General features: G+C 43.1%; 2 protein-coding genes and 1 pseudogene across 2 annotated transcripts; all 3 read left to right on the forward strand.

The window, feature by feature from the left end:
- Positions 1-1,008: 1,008 nt before the first annotated feature.
- On the forward strand, positions 1,009-2,054 carry LOC110170559 (trace amine-associated receptor 13c-like). The gene is made up of 2 exons (XM_020936213.2): positions 1,009-1,172; positions 1,244-2,054. The coding sequence occupies exons 1-2, from the start codon at positions 1,009-1,011 to the stop codon at positions 2,052-2,054; spliced, it is 975 nt and encodes a 324-aa protein (XP_020791872.2).
- A 2,258-nt stretch (positions 2,055-4,312) lies between these two features.
- On the forward strand, positions 4,313-6,994 carry LOC110170560 (trace amine-associated receptor 8b-like). The gene is made up of 3 exons (XM_055162417.1): positions 4,313-4,398; positions 5,916-6,110; positions 6,181-6,994. Exons 1-3 carry the CDS (start codon positions 4,313-4,315, stop codon positions 6,992-6,994), a joined length of 1,095 nt encoding a protein of 364 aa, XP_055018392.1.
- Positions 6,995-11,322: 4,328 nt separating this feature from the next.
- On the forward strand, positions 11,323-13,759 carry LOC129411573 (uncharacterized; annotated as a pseudogene).
- Positions 13,760-19,940: the final 6,181 nt, after the last annotated feature.

Raw genomic sequence — 19,940 nt, forward strand, 5'->3', positions numbered from 1 at the left:
ACTCATGATACCCAAGCAGACTGGACTAGCTACTTCTCCCAAAAAGTCACTGAGTTGCTCCACTCTAAAAGTACATGATGTGTGACGTCATCACACATCGCTGTTTGTTTACATGATGCGCAGCAGAGCTAATGCTTGAAGTGGAGAAAATAAGTCCAGCGGCATGAAATACTTATTAAATAGTGAGGCTGATATGAGTCCTGGTGCGATACGCGCTCCTCTGTGAGTTCATGGACATAATAACAGAGCGGGGGAGTGAGCTGGAGATGAGACTGCAAAACTTTTGCTGTTGTCCACAGTTCTTATTGAAGTTAAGCGCAGATTCACTTTGTGTTTTAGAGTGGACTTTATTCATTAGTTTCACCCTGGTTTTAGTCGTGGTTTAGAACTGCTTTTAGTCCTGGTCTAGTTCTGGTTTTAGTTCTGGTTTAAAGGTGCGGCCCGCGCTGCGCACTGGAGGAGGAGTGGCCCACGCAACGTATGTGAGAAGACATGGTCCACGTGGTGTACGGGAGGAGGCGCAGTCCACACGGCAAATACAAGGCAAAAAAGGTGACGCTCCAGACTATGAGTTGGTTGGCAAAATGGTGACATAAAAAGTGTCAGAATGGGGGTATGTTGGAATGGAGGGTTGTCGGAATGTCTGGGTAGGGGTCTGTCGGAGTGGCGGTATGTCAGTATAAGGGTTGTACCCAGGAAAATCCAGAATTATATTTATTTGATATTTGCCTTAATTTTTTTTATAATCTAAGGCTCAAACATAGCTCTGCAATCAGATTTGTTTGTTCACTGACTTTAGATTAACAGCGTTTAGTACTTGTCTTGTTAATTTTGCATAAATTTATATAGACAAAATTTTGCAAACTTCAGGAAAGCCCAATGGACTCACACAGGAATTAGTGCTGTAGTTGGGAGGGTTTGGGATGAAACCAAAGACTATATATATATACATCATACACTCATGAATTTCAGAATAGAGGAGTGCTGAATCATCCTGCCTCTGCAACCATGGAGACAACTGAACTGTGCTTCCCAGAACTTCACAACATCTCATGCAGAAAGCCTCAGCCTGATTCATCAGATGTGCTGCTGTCGTACAACCTGCTCTGTCTAATATCTCTGCTCACAGTGACAATGAATCTACTGGTCATCATCTCTATTGCACATTTCAGGCAAAGCATTGTCCATTATCGGATAGGAAACTTTAAGTAGCTTTGTAATTTGAAAATGCTCTTTTTTTCAGGCAACTTCACAGTCCTACCAACCTGCTAATCCTCTCTCTGGCTGTGTCAGATTTCTTGGTGGGTCTTTTGCTGCTTCCAGTTGAAATCTTTCTAACAGAGGCCTGCTGGTTCTTGGGAAGTACACTCTGTGCTTTGTATTATATGACAGACTTCACTGTAACGGCATCCTCAATTGGTAATATTGTGCTTATTTCAATTGATCGGTATTTAGCCATTTGTGATCCATTACATTACAATACCAAAGTGACAATTAACAGGGTTAGGTTCTGTATTTGTGCTTGTTGGCTTTGTGCTCTCATGTACAATAGTCTGATTTTAAAGGATTTTCTTATAGATCCTTATTCACAAAGTTCATGTTATGGAGAGTGTGTGGTAGTGCTCAACAACATTACTGGAAATGTTGATTTAATTTGTACCTTTATCGGCCCCATCACTGTCGTTGTGGTTCTGTATGTGAGGATTTTTATGGTGGTAGTCTCTCAAGCTCGTTCAATGCAGTCTAAAGTGGTGACTTTGCAGCAAACTGTAACATCAGCTACAAAATCAGAGATAAAAGCAGCCAGGACACTTGGAATAGTTATTTTTGTGTTTATAGTGTGCCTATGTCCCTATTACAGTCCATTCTTCACTGGGGAGGACATTGTAGAAAGCAGCACCACCACATCTCTGGTTACCTGGTTATGGTTCATTAACTCCTGTATAAACCCCTTTGTCTATGCGTTATTTTATCCTTGGTTTAGAAAATCCATCAACCTAATTGTAACACTGCGAATACTGCAGCCCCATTCTACTCTTGCAAATGTTCTCTGAGTTAAAATAAAAGTTAGTGTTGATTTTGTGTAATGTGTTGAATGTGAGTTTTTGAGAAGTCACAACCCAGTATTTTTGTGTTCATGTTTTTTAATAACATGTTTAAAAAAGATAATGGCTGGAGAGACTGGAGGATGTATAGAAATTTAATTGTTCGTTGTTTGTAATTTGTCTATGTTCATGTACACAGAGGAAAATCTCCACATTATCTGTCATTTTGTGGCTATTGTATAATTCTTGTCTAAACCCCTTCTCTTTGTTTTTTTCTGATTGATACAGTGAAAATTGTGAGCCATTCTATACATTTTACAGTTAAATCTGATGCAATTTTATTTATGAGGTTTGTATAGTTGTCCAAGTATAGAACGCTGACATGTTTTTCATATCCATAAGCAATAACATTTTCTGAAATTGTATTGATTTTAAACCTAAAAGCAGCCAGGACACTTGGAATAGTTATTTTTAGTATTAATAGTGTGCCTATTCCCCTATTACATTCCATCCTTTACTGGGAAGGACATTGTAGAAAGCAACAATGCTACACCTCTTGTTTCGTGGTTATTTTATCCCTGGTTTAGAAAATTTATCACCTTAATTTTAAGGTTGAAAATACTGCAACCCTATTCTACTCATACAAATGTTCTTTGAGGGAACATAAAAGGTAATATTGACTTTAAATGTGTTAAATGTGCACATTTGAGAAGTCATTAGTCTTCACTTGTCACCCATTATTTTGTACAAAATCCCCTCACACTGCTTCCTGACACTGCCTCATTGTCTCACTCCCCCACTCCTCTTCTCGCAATTCCCACCAAAAGCCCAATAACCCACTACAAACCCCTCAATAAATGTTTAAACTGAACTTCGGTTGCTGCGTCATTATTTGCTAATTTCTTTAAAGATATCACCTGGAATCAGTCATCATTAAGGATATATCACACAGTCACATAATATTTTCAAAGATAATGTACGAAGGTGTGAGGATTTTCAGGGTGTATCTTAGAGTCATTCAGTGCAGTTCAAACAAGTGATTTTGCAGAACACTGCAACAAAATAAAAAAAGTAAAAGCGGCCAGGACTCAGAAATGCAATTGTGCTGTTTATAATTTGTCTCTGTTCATGTACTTCTTCACACAGAGGAATGCTCCACAATATCTGATGCTTTGTGGATGTTGTGCTGACCTGATTCTACAAGCATCACTCCCACTCATGATACCCAAGCAGACTGGACTAGCTACTTCTCCCAAAAAGTCACTGAGTGCATATACATGCACATCAGTATCCCGGTTATGATCGGGTTTTTTGAGTATCCCAGTTTCTTCATGGTGCATGTGCATGTATACGCAGTACCCCGGTTTCAGTATCCCGGTTATGGCAGTATCCCGGTTATTAGAAACCAGGTTACTGTAGCTGATCTATTCTGACAGTAACCGGGATACTGTGGCATGTATACGCAGTATCCCGATTACTGCAACATAAAGTTGAGTGCGCATGCGTCCAAAAGACACTTTCCAGTCTTTTCACCACAACAGTAGCATAAATAAATTGACCAACATAAATAAAGTGACCACACGAGTGAAATGACTGTAAAATTAAGAGCTGCGCTAAATCTGCACATGTACAATCTGCACTCGTATGACCTGCACTCGTGTGATCGCTGAAAAGCTAAAACATGAACTATCTCCTATACTGTATATGTACAGAACAGACTTACCATCATTAGCACCTCTTCTGTCACAAAAAGAACACACATAATCCACAGAGTCGTGTCATTTAGTCCAAAAGAAGCTGATCGCATCAGCGGCACAAGGAGCGAACTGTTTTTATCACCGTTAACAGTTTATGCTAATTAGCGATGCGGTCTTAAGTTTCTTATGCTAAAGGAACTCACAGTTTGTATTTTTCCTGGTTTATGAAATGGATTTAAGTCAATTTTTGTGCTTGCGCATTTGTAAGATTATGTCAAGAAACCGGGATACTCTATTTGATCATGTATACGGGGATATGAGTATCCCGGGTTCTCAGTGCGCATGTATACGCAGTATATACTGACATAACTGGGATATGGCTAATAACCGGGATTCTGATGTGCATGTATACGCACTCACTGAGTTGCTCCACTCTAAAAGTACGTGATTTGTGACGTCATCACACATCGCTGTTTGTTTATGTAAGGGAGTGACCACTAGGTGGTGCTCCTGTATTTTGTTTACTTGTCGAGACCGCAGTTACTGTTTTTTTTTTGTTGGTTTTGGCCCATGTCCAAGTGCGGCCACCGTAGCGACAGCGCGAAGAGGCTGCGCAGGCGCCTCTCGGCCTCTTCTCTCTGCCCTTACTCCGTAAGGTAGGCACTGTCAATCGCAGTTATTCAGATCTATCAACGTCTTTGTTGATATTTGCCATCTTCATGTTAATTGCACCAAATAGGTTAAGGAAAATGTTTTACTTATTATTGGTCCTGTTCTGAATGACCAGCACATTGGTTTGTTAATTTTATGGCACTTGATTTTACGCTAGCAGTGGGGAGCAGTCAGAGTCCGTTGATGCGTTGCGTAGTGTGTTGTAGCCTATTGTAGTGACCATTTACTAAAAAATAGTTTTTTTTTGTTTTATGATATTGTATTATTATTATTATTGTTGTACACTGTGTGTGAACAGGAAATTTATAATTGGTAATTGTATTGTTGTAGTAAATGACTAATTAGCGCTCTTCTCTCTGCCCTTACTCCGTAAGGTCCCATGAGCCAAGCAACTGTACGAGACACCTGTTATCGCTATTGGAACTCATCAAATAAATACACTGGCTGCCCCGCATTCCACAATCAAAAAGAACCGCTGTGTCTGTTGTGGTCCTTCTCCCTGCACCACACCTAGCCGCTCTTACATCACCAAACACAACGCAGGGTCCTGAAGCTGGGTGCGCTGAGACAACTGGGACCACATATAGCCTGTCAGTTCGTGAGGGTTACATTTACATGATGAGCTAATGCAGAGCTAATGCTTTTAGTGAAGAAAATAAATCCAGCGGCATGAAATACTTATTAAATAGTGAGGCTGATATGAGTCCTGGTGCGATACACGCTCCTCCGTGAGTTCATGGACATAATAACAGAGCGAGGGAGTGAAGCTGGAGACGAGGCTGCAAAACTTTTGCTGTTGTCCACAGTTCTTATTGAAGTTAAGTGCAGATTCACTTTGTATTTTAGAGTGGACTTTATTCATCAGGTTTAGACCTGATTTTAGTCCTGGTGTACACCTGATTTGGATCTGGTTTTAGTCCTGGTTTAGACTTGGTTTAGACCTGGTTTTATTCCTGGTTTAGTTCTGGTTTTAGTCCTCGTCCAGTTCTGGTTTTAGTCCTGGTTTAGAGGTACGCCCCATGCGGCAAAAAAGGTGATGCTCTGAACTATGAGTAGGTTGGCAGAATGGCGACATAAAAAGTGTTGGAATGGCGGCATTAAAAAGTGTTGGAATGGGGGCATTAAAAAGTGTTGGAATGGGGGCATGTTGGAATGGAGGGTTGTCGGAATGGGTAGGGGTCTGTCGGAGTGGCGGTGTGTCAGTATAAGGGTTGTACCCTGGAAAATCCAGAATTATATTTATTTGATATTTACCTTTATTTTTTGTAATGTGAGACTCAGACATGGCTCTGCAAGCAGATTTGTTTGTTCTCTCACTTTAGATTAACAGCGTTTAGTACTTGTCTTGTTAATTTTGCATAAGTTTTTATAGACAAAATTTTGCAAACTTCAGGGACCCCTATGGACTCACACAGGAATTAGTGCTGTAGTTGGGAGGGTTTGGGATGAACCCACAGACTATATATATATATACATCAAACACTCTTGAATTTCTGAATAGACAAGTGCTGAATCGACCTGCCTCTGCAACCATGGAGACGACAGAACTGTGCTTCCCAGAGTTTCACAACATCTCATGCAGAAAGCCCCAGCCTTCTCCATCAGATGCACTGCTGTCTTACAGCTTGATCTCGCTGATATCAGTGCTGACAGTGACAATGAACCTTCTAGTCATCATCTCCATCCTGCACTTCAGGCAAAGCATGGCTCTTGTTCGAATCTTGTAGTTTAACTAGCTCTGTAATTTGAAAATGCTCTTTTTTCAGGCAGCTTCACAGTCCTACCAACCTACTAATCCTCTCGCTGGCTGTGTCAGATTTCCTGGTTGGTCTTTTGCCGATTCCAGTTCAAATCCTCCTAACAGAAACCTGCTGGCTCCTGGGAAGTGTTCTCTGTGCTTTGTACAATTTAACAGTCTTTACCATAACGGCATCTGCAGTTGGTTCTATTGTGCTCATTTCAATTGATCGCTATTTAGCAATTTGTGATCCATTACACTACAGTACCAAGGTGACATTAAACAGGGTTAAGTTCTGTGTTTGTGCTTGTTGGCTCTGTGCTCTCTTCTACTGTTGTCTGATTTTAAAGGATTTTCTCATTGACCCTGATGCACACAGTTCATGTTATGGAGAGTGTGTGGTAGTGCTCAACAATATTACTGGAAATGTTGATTTTGTGTTTACCTTTATTGGCCCTATCACTGTCGTTGTGGTTCTGTATGTGAGGATTTTCATGGTGGTAGTTTCCCAAGCTCGTTCAATGCAGTCTAAAGTAGTGACTTTACAGCAAACTGTGACTATATCGGCTAGAAAATCAGAGCTAAAAGCAGCCAGGACACTTGGAATAGTTATTTTAGTTTTCATAGTGTGCCTATGTCCATTTTACCTTCCATCCTTCGCTGGGGAGCACATTGTAGACAGCAGCCTCTCTACACGTCTTGCTACTTGGGCATGGTTGTTTAACTCTTGTGTAAACCCGTTTGTCTATGCCTTTTTCTATCCCTGGTTTAGGAAATCTATAAAACTAATTGTAACATTTCAAATACTGCAAACCCATTCTACTCATGCAAATGTTCTTTGAGGTGAAATAAATGTTACTGTTGACTTGTAAAGTGGGTTGAATGTACACATTTGAGAAGTCACAATTCAGTATTTTATATTCATATATTTTAATAACACATTAAAAAAAGATAATAAAACGAGAGTCTAAGGAGAACAAGGGCAGAATGAGAACATAATCAGCAACATTTAGAAGAATTTTTTGTCAGTCTTTATCATCTCTATCCCTGTCTGAATCTATATGTGACTTTTCAGGATCATTCATTTCAGTCTAAATTATTTTGCAACACACTTTGACTCAGTGAGAAAATTTTAAATAAAAGCAGCCAAGATTTGGAAATATTATTATGATATTTATAATTAGTCCGTGTTCATGTGTTTCTTCACACAGGAATCTCCACATATTCTATGGTTCTGTGAACGTTCTGTGATGTTTTGGCTCTGTTGCCGTGTTCCACTTTTCTGGACTTTCCACGTCCCTGGGCTCTGCACATTTGAGTTTGTCTTTTTGATTTACACACAACACTCATATTGCACATACACTGCTGTCACTCCATACACACAACACTAAACCACTGATAATTTATAGGCTCTAACCCCATGGCTTCTGTTTTGTAAAAGTTATTCTCTATGAATGTTAATTTTGTAATTAAACCCTTCTTTTTGAGCATATAAAAATTCAGTCTTGTCTCCTATCTTGTTTTGTTCATTGGCTAGACGTAACGAGTCACTGACCAAAACTGAGATGAAGCCTAATGTTAGACAATACACAACACTTTCTTTAAAGTAGGGGTCTTCAACATTTTTCAGGCCAGGGAATCCCAAACTGATGGAGAGCTGGAGCAGGGACCCCCTACTATATATATGGCACACAATTGTGTTTTATATTAAACTGGTCCTAGTGTCATTTATGAAGACAGCTACTTTGTTATTGCACATTCATTACTTCATGGATCATATCATTTGAGTATGTTTCCTTCAAAATGGAGCTAAAACAATCACCGTCCATACTCTACATAGTCATATACAAACCTCCTCAGCACTGTCAAAGTTTTATTGATGATTTTACTGAGATGCTTTCAGTTGTATGCACAGACTTTGATGGTTTAGTCATTACAGGTGATTTTAATGTACATGTGGATAATGTGTGTGACAAAAATGCCAAAGAGCTTAGTGTTGTCCTTGAAACATTTGGTCTCACTCAGCATGTCAGTGAGCCCACTCACAACAGAGGGCACACTCTGGACCTGCTCATCACAGTGTAAATATTTCAAATGTCAATGTGGTTGATGTTGCTCTGTCTGATCATTTCTGTGTCTTCTTTGACCTGTTTGTTATTCCCCAACCACCGGCTGCTCCTACAGTTGTTCGAAGAAGACACATAAATGATAACACAGGTGCACTGTTCATGGAAATGATACATTTTGAAATTGCCTCATGTTCTAATGTTGATGATGTGTTGAACTCTGTGACTTTGAGTGTTTTGAATGTTCTGGATGCCATCGCCCCAATAAAGGCTAAAATGGTTAAAGAGGCAAAAAGCTCCATGGAGGAATGATGACTCAGTCAGAGCACAGAAAAGGGAGTGCCGGAAGGCTGAGTGGAAATGGCGCAAGTCAAACCTCCAGGTTCATTATGAGATTTACAGAAGAAAAATGCATATGTACAACTACACTTTGAGTAAAACAAGAGAGAAGTATTTTTTGGACATTATTGGTAATTACAGTAACAGGAAGGAATACTTTGAGGATCTCCTCAATCCCACCGTCACGTCCTCCGAGGAGGAGGCCGAGGCTGGGGACTCGGAGGCGGACTCATCCATCACCCTGGCCGAAGTCACTGAGGTGGTTGGCAAGCTCCTTGGTGGCAAGGCTCCGGGGTTGGATGAGATCCGTCCTGAGTACCTGAAGTCTCTGGATGTTGTGGGGCTGTCTTGGCTGACACGCCTCTTCAACATCGCGTGGCGGTCGGGGACAGTACCTCTGGACTGGCAAACCGGGGTGGTGGTCCCTCTGTATAAGAAGGGGGACCGGAGGGTGTGTTCCAACTATAGGGGGATCACACTTCTCAGCCTTCCCGGTAAGGTCTATGCCAGGGTACTGGAGAGGAGAATCCGGCCGATAGTCGAACCTCAGATTCAGGAGGAGCAGTGTGGTTTTCGTCCTGGCCGTGGAACACTGGACCAGCTCTACACTCTCCATAGGGTGCTCGAGGGTTCATGGGAGTTTGCCCAACCAGTCCACATGTGTTTTGTGGATCTGGAGAAGGCATTTGACCGTGTCCCTCGTGGTGTCCTGTGGGGGTGCTCTGGGAGTATGGGGTCCGGGGCCCTTTGCTAAGGGCTGTCCGGTCCCTGTATGACCGGAGCAGGAGCTGTGTTCAGCATTGCCGGCAGTAAGTCAGACCTGTTCCCGGTGCATGTTGGACTCCGCCAGGGCTGCCCTTTGTCACCGGTTCTGTTCATTGTATTTATGGACAGAATTTCTAGGCGCAGTGAGGGGCCGGAGGGGATCCGGTTCGGGAACCACAGGATCTCATCTCTGCTGTTTGCGGACGATGTTGTTCTGTTGGCTTCATCGAGCCAGGACCTGCAGTGTGCACTGGGGCGGTTTGCAGCCGAGTGTGAAGCGGCTGGGATGAAGATCAGCTCTTCCAAGTCCGAGGCCATGGTTCTCGACCGGAAAAAGGTGGCTTGCCCTCTCCGAGTGGGTGGGGAGTCTTTGCCTCAAGTGGAGGAGTTCAAGTATCTCGGGGTCTTGTTCACGAGTGAGGGAAGGACGGAACGTGAGAGTGACAGGCGGATCGGTGCAGCTTCGGCAGTGATGCGGTCGCTGTATCGGACCGTTGTGGTGAAGAGGGAGCTGAGTCGAAAGGCGAAGCTCTCGATTTACCGGTCAGTCTTCGTTCCTACTCTCACCTATGGTCATGAGCTCTGGGTAGTGACCGAAAGGACGAGATCGCGGATACAACCGCTCGAAATGAGTTTCCTCCGCAGGGTGGCTGGGCGCTCCCTTAGAGATAGGGTGAGGAGCTCAGTCACACGGGAGGAGCTCGGAGTAGAGCCGCTGCTCCTCCACGTCGAGAGGAGCCAGTTGAGGTGGCTCGGGCATCTGTTCCGGATGCCTCCTGGGCGCCTCCCTCGGGAGGTGTTCCGGGCATGTCCCGCCGGGAGGAGGCCCCGGGGAAGACCCAGGACACGCTGGAGGGACTATGTCTCTCAGCTGGCCTGGGAACGCCTCGGGGTCCCCCCGGAGGAGCTGGAGGACGTGTCTGGGGTGAAGGAAGTCTGGGAGTCCCTGCTTAGGCTGCTCCCCCCGCGACCCGGCCCCGGATAAGCGGACGAAAATGGATGGATGGATGGATGGATGGACAGTAACAACTCTCATGTCCTGTTTGCAACAGTGAACAGACAAACCCTCCAGCTCTACTGCCACTAGAACTGATTTCCACATCTAAATGTAATGAGTTTTCAGTTTTCTTTAATGACAAAGTTCAGGGCATCAAAAATGCCATCAATTCCACAACACAAATAACAAGCATGCAGCCACAGAGACACTTAGAGCTGAGTCACTTTGCACCTGTAACTGACAAAACTGTTTTAGAGATCGTTACTAGTCTGAGTTCATCTTCTTGCTGCCTGGACATGTTACCCACTAGATTTCTAAAGTCCGTCCTCAACACTTTAATTTCACCACTTGCTCACATAGTTAATATGTCACTTCAATCTGGAACATTCCCAAACGCGTTGAAAACTGTGGTCATTAAGCCTCTCCTAAAGAAGAGCAGTCTTGATGCCACAGTACTGAACAATTTCCGACCCATCTCAAATCTGCTGTTTTTTAGCAAAGTCCTTGAAAAAGCTGTTTATCAACAGCTTACGAACTTTCTCCAAATGAACAACTCCTTTGATGTTTTCCACTTAGGTTTTAGAGCCCACCACAGCACTGAGACTGCTCTTATCAAAATGACAAATGACATCTGCCTGAACACTGATGCAGGCAAAGTCTCACCCCCTGTTCACACCAAAGCGCAATGGCGCGTAAGCGCAGCAGCACAGCACACGAGCAGCAGACGCTGAGCTTTAGAACTCCATTTTAACTGGTCTGACGGTTCACACCGACAGTGTCATACGCGCGTCCAACGAGCGTCTGACGCTGACGCGCTGCTCGAGATAGGTTGGAGTTCTAATTTTGCAGCGTCAACTGTGCGTCTCCAAGGTTTTTAGCAGGGGAAAGACAGGAAATAAACACGCGATGTCAAAATAAACTTCCAATGCCCTTTCAAAATAACTTAACCAAAGTCAAGATAATGACGTAAACAACGCGCACTGCATCCAAGGAAAGGTTAATGATGGACGACGAAAAGTTAATCCTCGAAGTGGAGAAATATATTGTTATTTACAATGTCAGACACCAATTCTACAAGGACCAATTAAGAAAGGAGAAGGCATGGCGTGCAATTGCCGAAACTTTGGGTTATGACGGTAAGTAATTAATGCATACAAGCACGAAAAGTGTCATCCACCTTGCCAACTTTTGTATTGTTTTACGTGGTGTTGTAGTCAAAACTGCTCTAACATGTAATATTTAAGTAATGCAATAAAGAAACTTTTTGTCACTGCTGTGTACTATCAAGATATAAACGTATAGGCCTTATTACCTATACGTACATAAGGTTTTAATCACACTCGTTATGAATGCTATGTGAACCATTAATTATAGGTGAATTTACCAAAAAATGTGTGTTTTATGTGCGTGTTAATAGATTTAAACCTCATTAAACCACAAATACAAAGATGAAGTAGAAATGTAGCAAACTTTATTTACAATATTTACAATAAAATCAGTGAAGCATAAGGACATTATTAGACCATTCTATCTTGCCATGACACACTGCCTTAGGGGGAGTTAAAATACCCACAGTACATTTCCCTCACACCAAAGGCTTCACGGGATGCCCTGTTCCCAGCCATATTCCTGATGCCCCTCATCCTCCCCACTTGCTCATCCAGCAGTCTTTGGTTCTCGTTAGGATTGTTGAGGAAGTTGTGCAGAATACAGGCTGCCACAACAAGATTATCCACTTTGTCAGGATAGAGATTAATCTTCCTGTACAAAATACGCCATCTTGATGCCAAAATCCCAAAGGTGTTTTCAACTACCATCCTGGCTCTTGACAGTCTGTAATTGAAGATCCTCTTTGGTCTTGTGAGGTTCTGTGCAGGATAGCGTCTCAGTAAGTATGGTTTGAGGGGAAAGGCAGCATCCCCAACCATCACAAAAGGGAGATTACCCAGGTGAGCTGCATTGGGTAAAGGGCCATTTGGAGGAACTTGCAAAGTGTTTTGTGCCATTCCTCTCCCCAGAGCAGATCGTGCATAAATGCCACCATCACTGTCCCTTCCATAGTCCCCCACCTGGATGACACGGAAACGGTACTCTGCATCCACAAGAGCAAGAAGCACCAGTGTATGGGCCTTCTTATAGCTGAAGTATTGGCTGCCAGATATTGGTGGAGCTTGAATAGCAATGTGCTTCCCATCCAGTGCCCCCAAACAGTTTGGAAAGTTCCACTTTTCCCAGAAGCCTTGTGCAATTTCCCTCCAAGTGTCCTCTGTTGGCTTTGGCAGGAACTCCCCCATCATGATTTTTTCTATTGCAGCAAATACCATGTGGACAGAATTCTGGACTGTAGAATGACCAAGGCGATAAGCAAATGCCAGAGTTATCAGCGAGTCTCCAGAAGCCAAATATCTATAGAGAAAACATAAAGAATGATAATTAATATTTGGTCATTTTTTCTTACAGTGGATGTATGCAAATCACGCTAGAAGGTGCTGAGGGACGGGTTTGTTAGAAATAAAAAAAAATATGTTCCAAGTGGGTCAGCAGGAGGGACTCAGAAAGACTGGAAGTATGCTGACATAATGTCCTTCCTCTTACCTTTTATACAGCCAAGAATGTAATTTGCTCACCACAACCAGTATTTCATTATTTTTTATTCAATATAATTACATTTAGCTCTACTGTGTATTTTATATGCACTTGCATGTGTAATTAACTGATAGTACTTCATGTTTATGAAGTGTTATGGTATATAGAAATATTCTTTTTCAGAATATTCTGTTTGATTGAAATGTAACTGAACTAATTTTACTGTCATATTTTTAACAGCTCAAAAACAAATTTAGAGCTTGCACAAGAGGAGGAGCAGAGTCGTGCTGGGACCCCCATTATAACAGGAGAGCCTGAAGACTTGTCACTGAGCAGTCAGCCATCATCTCCTTCACGCACACCTACACCCACACAAACCTCATCCACAGGCAGCATCAGAGCTCCTACTCAACACCCTACAACATCTTTAGTTTCAAAATCTACTGGACAGGGAAAGAAGGCTCAAAAGAGACCGAGATCGACATCCACTATTGGTGAACACCTTCTGTCAATTTTAGAAGAACCAGCACCCAAACAAAGTATGCCAGAGAGTGACTTGGATGAATCTTACCATTTTGCATTAAGCTTAGTACCAATTTTAAATAGAATGGATAGAAAAACAAGAAAGGAGGCAAAAATGGCTGTCCTACACTGCTTGGGAAACTTTGATGAGAGACCTGTCCACCCTCCCCCACAAACACCTGGCCCGCCTACACCTCTTTCTTATTCACGTCTCCCCATTCACACAGACCCGACACCTTTCCACCCTGCCTCCCAACCCCCTCAAGGACAGTCATTTATGCAAATGCTCTCAGCAGACATGGACACAACAAGATGGGAGAAACCTGGACTAGAGATGCGCGGATTGCGGTTACAACCGCGGTATCCGCGGTTAATCCGCGGGTCGGGCGGATGACGTGACGAAAAATTATATTTTAATTAAATTCGGGCTGGTGGCGGGTTAACTACAAAAAAAAAAAAAAAAAAAAGTTATTGTTAGTATTGTTACCTACATCTGAAAAGACGAGTCTCATTGTCTATGCTTGTAGTATGAAGTGTACGTCATATCCTTAATTAGCCCATTTGACCTCGTTTTTATGTTCTGAAGGTTAAGGTTGTGTCGGGTTATTGATGCCTAAGGTTTACGAGGCACATATTATATGCAGTTTATTTTATTATTTCTAATTTATTTCAGCTGTTTGCCAACACGTAAGTGGCTATAAGGCCATATTTATTTAGTTATGCATTTTTTTTGTTTTGTTTCGATATCATATATTTTAAAACACGCAGACATTATAGCGTAGACTGCCACTCGGGGGACTTAAAACTTAAAGAAAGACCGATGGAGTGAGGCTATGACTTTGAAATAACACCGGGCAATGGCAGAATGTTCAGAATGTAACAACATCCAACACGAAGGCAAGAAGGTTCAAAAATAGCCTAGTCGGAAAACGTTGTCAGTTAATTAGCTGCGCAAGAAAACCAGGTAAGTTTGGGGTTGTTACGGACAATTAACTGTGTCGGCGGCAAGGGGGGGCATTTGAGGGCCGTGCCCCCCCTAGCGGCCACTGGTGCCCCACCCCCCAACAGGCCGTTATTATTACTATTTTAAAATGATTTTGATTGGCGCATTTCACTTTGGGCTGAGGACACAAACTTTACTGTGACATCAATGACATTACAGTCTCTGTTTATTTAGTGTAGTGTGATTGGACAACTGTCCTGTCACGTCACGTCACGTCACGTCAACCTGCTGCGTCAACTCGTAGCATCTCCACGATTAGCGGCAGCTGCTACTTTAGCCTAAAGCTCCACACAGGAAATGGCGAGAACAGAGTCAAAGACACACGGACAGACCCGCCGCCGGGACCCGCGGCTGTCGCCGCTGGGACCCGGGACTGTCGCCGCCCGGACTCTCGCTGCCGCCGCCGGGGCCAGGGCTGTCGCTCGCTGCTTTATCCGCCTTTACCCGCTCGTTTCTGGGTGTAAAAGTTTGACCTGAGCGTAGCGCGCAGAGGCATAATTCTACCTGGTGTCCTGGTGCTGATATGGACTGACCGTAACTTTCAGATTGAAGTGGGAAGTGGGATTAAGACTCATTTTACAACCATCTTGTGCACTCGGCTCCCGGACCTCGCGTCACGGACCAGACTGGACCAGGATTTAGACCAGTTTCATCTCTTCATATTGGACAATAGACTTTTGGAAACAGAACCAGTGGGACAGTGGATAGAGGAAACACTCTGCTTCAGTTTCTGGAGAAGGTAAGAGGCTGGTTTTCATTAGTTTGCGGCAAATCTGAACTTGGAGCCTCACAGGTAAATAGTGTTATAGTTAAATAGTGTTATAGTTAATAGCAGTGTTGGGAGTAACGCATTATAAAAGTAATGTATTACAGTAATGCGTTGATTTTTGCTGTAACGCAGTAATGTAAGGCATTACAGGGGAAAAAATTGTAATATTTTACTCGGTACAAATGTGAGTAACGCGCGTTACAATGCTTTTTTTAACCTGGATTGAAGTGGTGGGTTTTTCTTCATATAAATTTGCTAAAATCACCATGAAATCAGCAGCGGTGAAATGCCAGAGACGCGGCCGGATATACCTTCAGTTAACCGCGGGCGAAAGGACCAACCCGCTGTTTAGACCTGGTTTAGACCTGAGTCACTTCTGGTTTAGACCTGGTTTACAGTCGTCCCTCGCTCTAACGCGGTTCACTTTTCGCGGTCTCGCTGTTTCGCTGTTTGTTTGTTTTTTGTTTGTTTGTTTGTTTTTTGTTTTGTTTTGTGCAATTTTGCTTGCCTTTTGTTTTTAGTGTATGAACACGTATTGCGTTCCTCCCGCTGCGTCCTGATCGGCTGAGGGACACCTGTCTATTGTACAGTATAGTACAGAATGTGTTCAGCTGCCAAATTTAAATAAATGTTCAATCTGTAGCAGTGTGATTCTGAAGTGCTGTATGTCTGCAAGTTTTCTCTCCGACAAAATCCACAACGTCGACAAAACGTTCTGCACTGACAAAGGCTCCTGCGCTCACACCCAAAAGACAGAGGACGATGCAAACCATCACACAAAAAGTTGGACTTCTGGACACGTTGAAGGAAGGTAGAAGTTACGCGCTGTAGCAGAATCTTGCACCGGGTCTTGTACCCGCAAATAGTTGCTGAAATTAGGACCGCGAGCCCGAGCAGCAGGGTCCATAAAGCGCGATCGGGCGACAGCCGCTCTTACCTCCATGAGGTGCGGAGCAGAGCCGATCCTTTCTCCTGCGGTCACCTTCGAGCCTGTCCTGACAGTGAGTCCTGTTTTAGTCCTAGTTTAGTTCTGGTTTAGTCCTCCTCTTCAGTCCTGGAATCAGTCTGAGGTTAGTCCTGTTATAGTCCTGGTTTAGTCCTGGTTCAGCTCTGGTTTAGTCCTGGTTTAGACCTTGTTTAGTCCTGGTTCAGTCCATATACGGCTCAAAAGTTAAGCTTTTTCGCAGTTATTTTGGTGAGAGTAACTTAAAGTAATGCAATAGTAATATAATGCCTTACATTTTAAATGCAGTAATATTGTAATGTAATGAATTACTTTGAAATGACAGTAATAAGTAATAAATAACACATTACAGTTTTAAAGTAACTTGCCCAACAGTGGTCAATAGTGCGTAAATGAGCTTGCGGGTGCGATGGAGCTGCTCTGGTTGTTCTGTCGTGTGCTGTAGGAGCGGCATCTGTGTTCATGTCTCTTATTGTAGTTTTACTGACGTTGTTGGGTCTGGGTGTGAGCGGTGTGTTACGCTGTGTTGTTGCATAAAGTTTGCGCTTGGCTGTTCATTGTGCTCTGATTGATACTGTTCAGCCAATACTAACCAAAATGTCTGTTTCTGGTATTTGTTATAATACTACAGCCTATATATATAATACATATATTATTCATAATATATATTTATAATTTTGCCCTTGGTGGTGCCCCTCCCAAAAATTATACCATCAGCCGCCACTGGTCCTGGTTTAGTCCCGGTCCCTCAAGTCTCAGGTCTCTATAGGACAGGACAGGACTGGACGGCGACTCGCGTACCACGTTCACTACAGCCCTGGTGCTGTCCGATGCGTGGTTATTTCTAGTTCAGAGGTGTTTTTGACGAGAGGCTGTTGTTTAATGTTTACAACCAGTGGCAGGACTTATTGTTTTTTAATAAACCTCAACCTTTTATTATTGTCTTGTGTGCCTATCGTCTACCACACAGCCTCAACAACTATTGCAGCTAATAATAATAATAATCTTAATATAATAATGATTATAATAACAACACATAATTAGCCTAATACTGTTAAAGAAAAACGTGTTTGATAGCATGTCTGCTGTGTATGACTCCACCGCGTTAAAATATTTCTCAAATGGCAGTGCCCCCCCTGCTGGTGACCCATGCCCCTTCAGTAGATGTGCTCTGACGCCGACTCTGACAAGAATGCGAACATACACGCTGAGCGAATTTTGGAATGAATGAGCTATAGTTTGCATTTTTATCGAGGTTCCTTAGTTTGTTTGCTGTATGATTGTGCTAAAATCTAAAATCAATCGGCGGATGGCGGGCGGGTGCGGTTTTGAAAACCTTCGGTGCAAAATGGACAGCGGGCGGATGATGAGTTTTGCGTCGCGGTTGCAGATGAAAAAATAGCCCATCCGCGCATCTCTAACCTGGACCTTCTGGGCACGGCTACAACTTTTAACAAAATACTGTGTGTGTGTGTTTTTATAGTTATTTATATTTTGTGTGTTTTTGGTAAATAAAGTTTCTTTCCGTGTGTGAATATTCATACATGCTTACCTCAATGCAACAGCCAGTCGTTGTTTTGGTTCAATTGCAGCTCTGTAGTTGGTGAACTGCCTGCTCAATTCAGGCCCAATATATGACAGGAGAAGATCCATTTGTTCAGCACTCATTCTAAAGTACTGGTGATGTCGTTGACTGTCTAGTCTCAGTTCGGCCACAAGGTGGTAGAAGTCGCCCTGTTCTCTCCGAAGCTGATTGATGGGGTGCACCCATTGCCGTCTTTGCCTTCTCTCTGCACGTAGCACATCTTCAACCAGGAGAAGAAAGGACAAGGTGCGCCTTTTACTTGGTGCTGTTTGGACAAATTAATACAAAAATTCTGAATGTGTTTCTTCTATAGCCATATCTTAATTGCGTTGCAGTTCTACACTTAATTCGCAATACACTTAATACACATTCTAACTTAGTTTGTACATACCCATGTTAGCAAGTATAAAATGCGATATCAGAAAACAGCGAGAAGATGTGCAGTCTGGCGTAGCAGGAGCGTCTCTGATGCTCTGATGTGAATTGAAACTTTAAAATTTGCGCGTACGCGCAGCTCCGCCTACGTTGCGCGCTGCTGCAGCTCCTGGTGTGAATCCGGGGTAAGTCTTGATCCTGTTAGATCTTAGTGCTGCTTTTGACACTGTCGATCATGGGATCCTCTTACAGAGACTAGAGGACTGGGTGGACATCTCTGGTACTGCACTAAACTGGTTCAAGTCCTATCTAGAAGACAGGAAGTATTTTGTTGAAATTGGAAACTGTGTCTCAGATCACATGGCCCTGACCTGTCGGGTGCCTCAGGGGTCAATCCTGGGCCCCCTGTTGTTCAATCTCTACATGCTGCCATTAGGCCAGTTAATAAGCAGCAATAATGTGTCCTACCACAATTATGCAGATGACACTCAGATCTAAGTCTCTCTGGCAGCAGGAGACTATGGACCAGTGGACTCACTCTGCCACTGCATCCAACAGATCAGTGTGTGGATGCAAAACAACTTTCTCCAGCTAAACTCTGACAAGACTGAAGTCATAGTGTTTGGTCCACAGAAACAAAGTGACAGTGTCAGCAGTCACCTCCAGTCTCTCTCTCTCTAAAACCTTCAAATCAGGCAAGAAATCTAGGGGTAATAATGGACTCAGACTTGAACTTTAACAGCCACATCAAATCAATAACATCTGCAGCCTTTTACCATCTAAAAAACATAGCAAAAATCAAAGGTTTACTGTCTAAAGCAGACTTGGAGAAACGTATCCATGCGTTTGTCTCCAGTAGATTAGACTACTGTAATGGTCTGCTCATTGGCCTCTCCAAACAAGCTGTGAGACAGCTGCAGTACATCCAGAACGCTGCAGCTCGGGTCCTTACTCGAACTAGGAAGTACGAGCACATAAGTCCTGTGCTCAGGTCTCTGCACTGGCTTCCTGTGGCTTAGAGAATAGACTTTAAAGCGGCTCTGCTTGTGTACAAGTCTCTCCATGGGTGAGCACCAAAATACATCTGTGACATGTTAGTGTCATATGAACCATCTCGCACTCTGAGGAGCTCAGGGACCGGCCTGCTGGTGCCCAGAGTCAGGACTAAACAAGGGGAGTCAGCGTTTCAGGTTCATGCAGCTAAAACCTGGAACAGTCTTCCTGAACATGTGAGACAGGCCTCTTCTGTGATACTGTTTAAATCCAGGCTCAAAACATTTCTGTTTGACTGTGCATATATGACTGAAAGGTTTTCATTCCGCACTCTTCTCTCTAATTTATGTCTCTCTTTTTTAATTTTAATCTTAATCTTTATGAGTATTTATGTTTTGATTTGTTTTTATTATGATTTTAATGTATTTCTTATTCTGTAAAGCACTTTGAATTACTTTGTGTACGAATTGTGCTATACAAATAAACTTGCCTTGCCTTGCCTTGCCTTACTAGGGGGGTATTCCATCAAAGTCGCTTAACAAGTCCAGAGCTGAATCTAGCTCCATCTCTAGTTTGAGCCTCAACTTGTTCCATGACAGAAATAAACCTGAGTCTGACCAGAGCTAATTCAGGCTTGGGGTTTAAACTGTGCTCCTGGTGACTGAGACGGCCAGATCAATGGAACAACGACATCACGGAAAATGGGCTTAAAGTGTGACTTTTTTTGTGTGATCTGACTAAATGAGAGAGGAGCCACAGCGCGCACTTGGCTGCTGAGGCTGGGGAATGAAGTTGCCTCACCCCTTCCCGACGTGCGGAGGTTC

Source organism: Boleophthalmus pectinirostris, unplaced genomic scaffold (assembly GCF_026225935.1).
Source record: "Boleophthalmus pectinirostris isolate CB_2022bp ecotype Guang Dong unplaced genomic scaffold, ASM2622593v1 HiC_scaffold_1, whole genome shotgun sequence".
Classification (NCBI taxonomy): Eukaryota; Metazoa; Chordata; class Actinopteri; order Gobiiformes; family Gobiidae; genus Boleophthalmus; species Boleophthalmus pectinirostris.

Bases quoted from the DNA above. Each gene is read 5' to 3' on its own strand.
- LOC110170559 (XM_020936213.2), top strand. From the start codon at position 1,009: ATGGAGACAACTGAACTGTGCTTCCCAGAACTTCACAACATCTCATGC. The intron at 1,173-1,243 runs GCAAAGCATTGT...TCTTTTTTTCAG, and splicing joins ATCTCTATTGCACATTTCAG to GCAACTTCACAGTCCTACCA.
- LOC110170560 (XM_055162417.1), top strand. From the start codon at position 4,313: ATGTCCAAGTGCGGCCACCGTAGCGACAGCGCGAAGAGGCTGCGCAGG. The intron at 4,399-5,915 runs GTAGGCACTGTC...ATTTCTGAATAG, and splicing joins CTCTGCCCTTACTCCGTAAG to ACAAGTGCTGAATCGACCTG. The intron at 6,111-6,180 runs GCAAAGCATGGC...CTCTTTTTTCAG, and splicing joins ATCTCCATCCTGCACTTCAG to GCAGCTTCACAGTCCTACCA.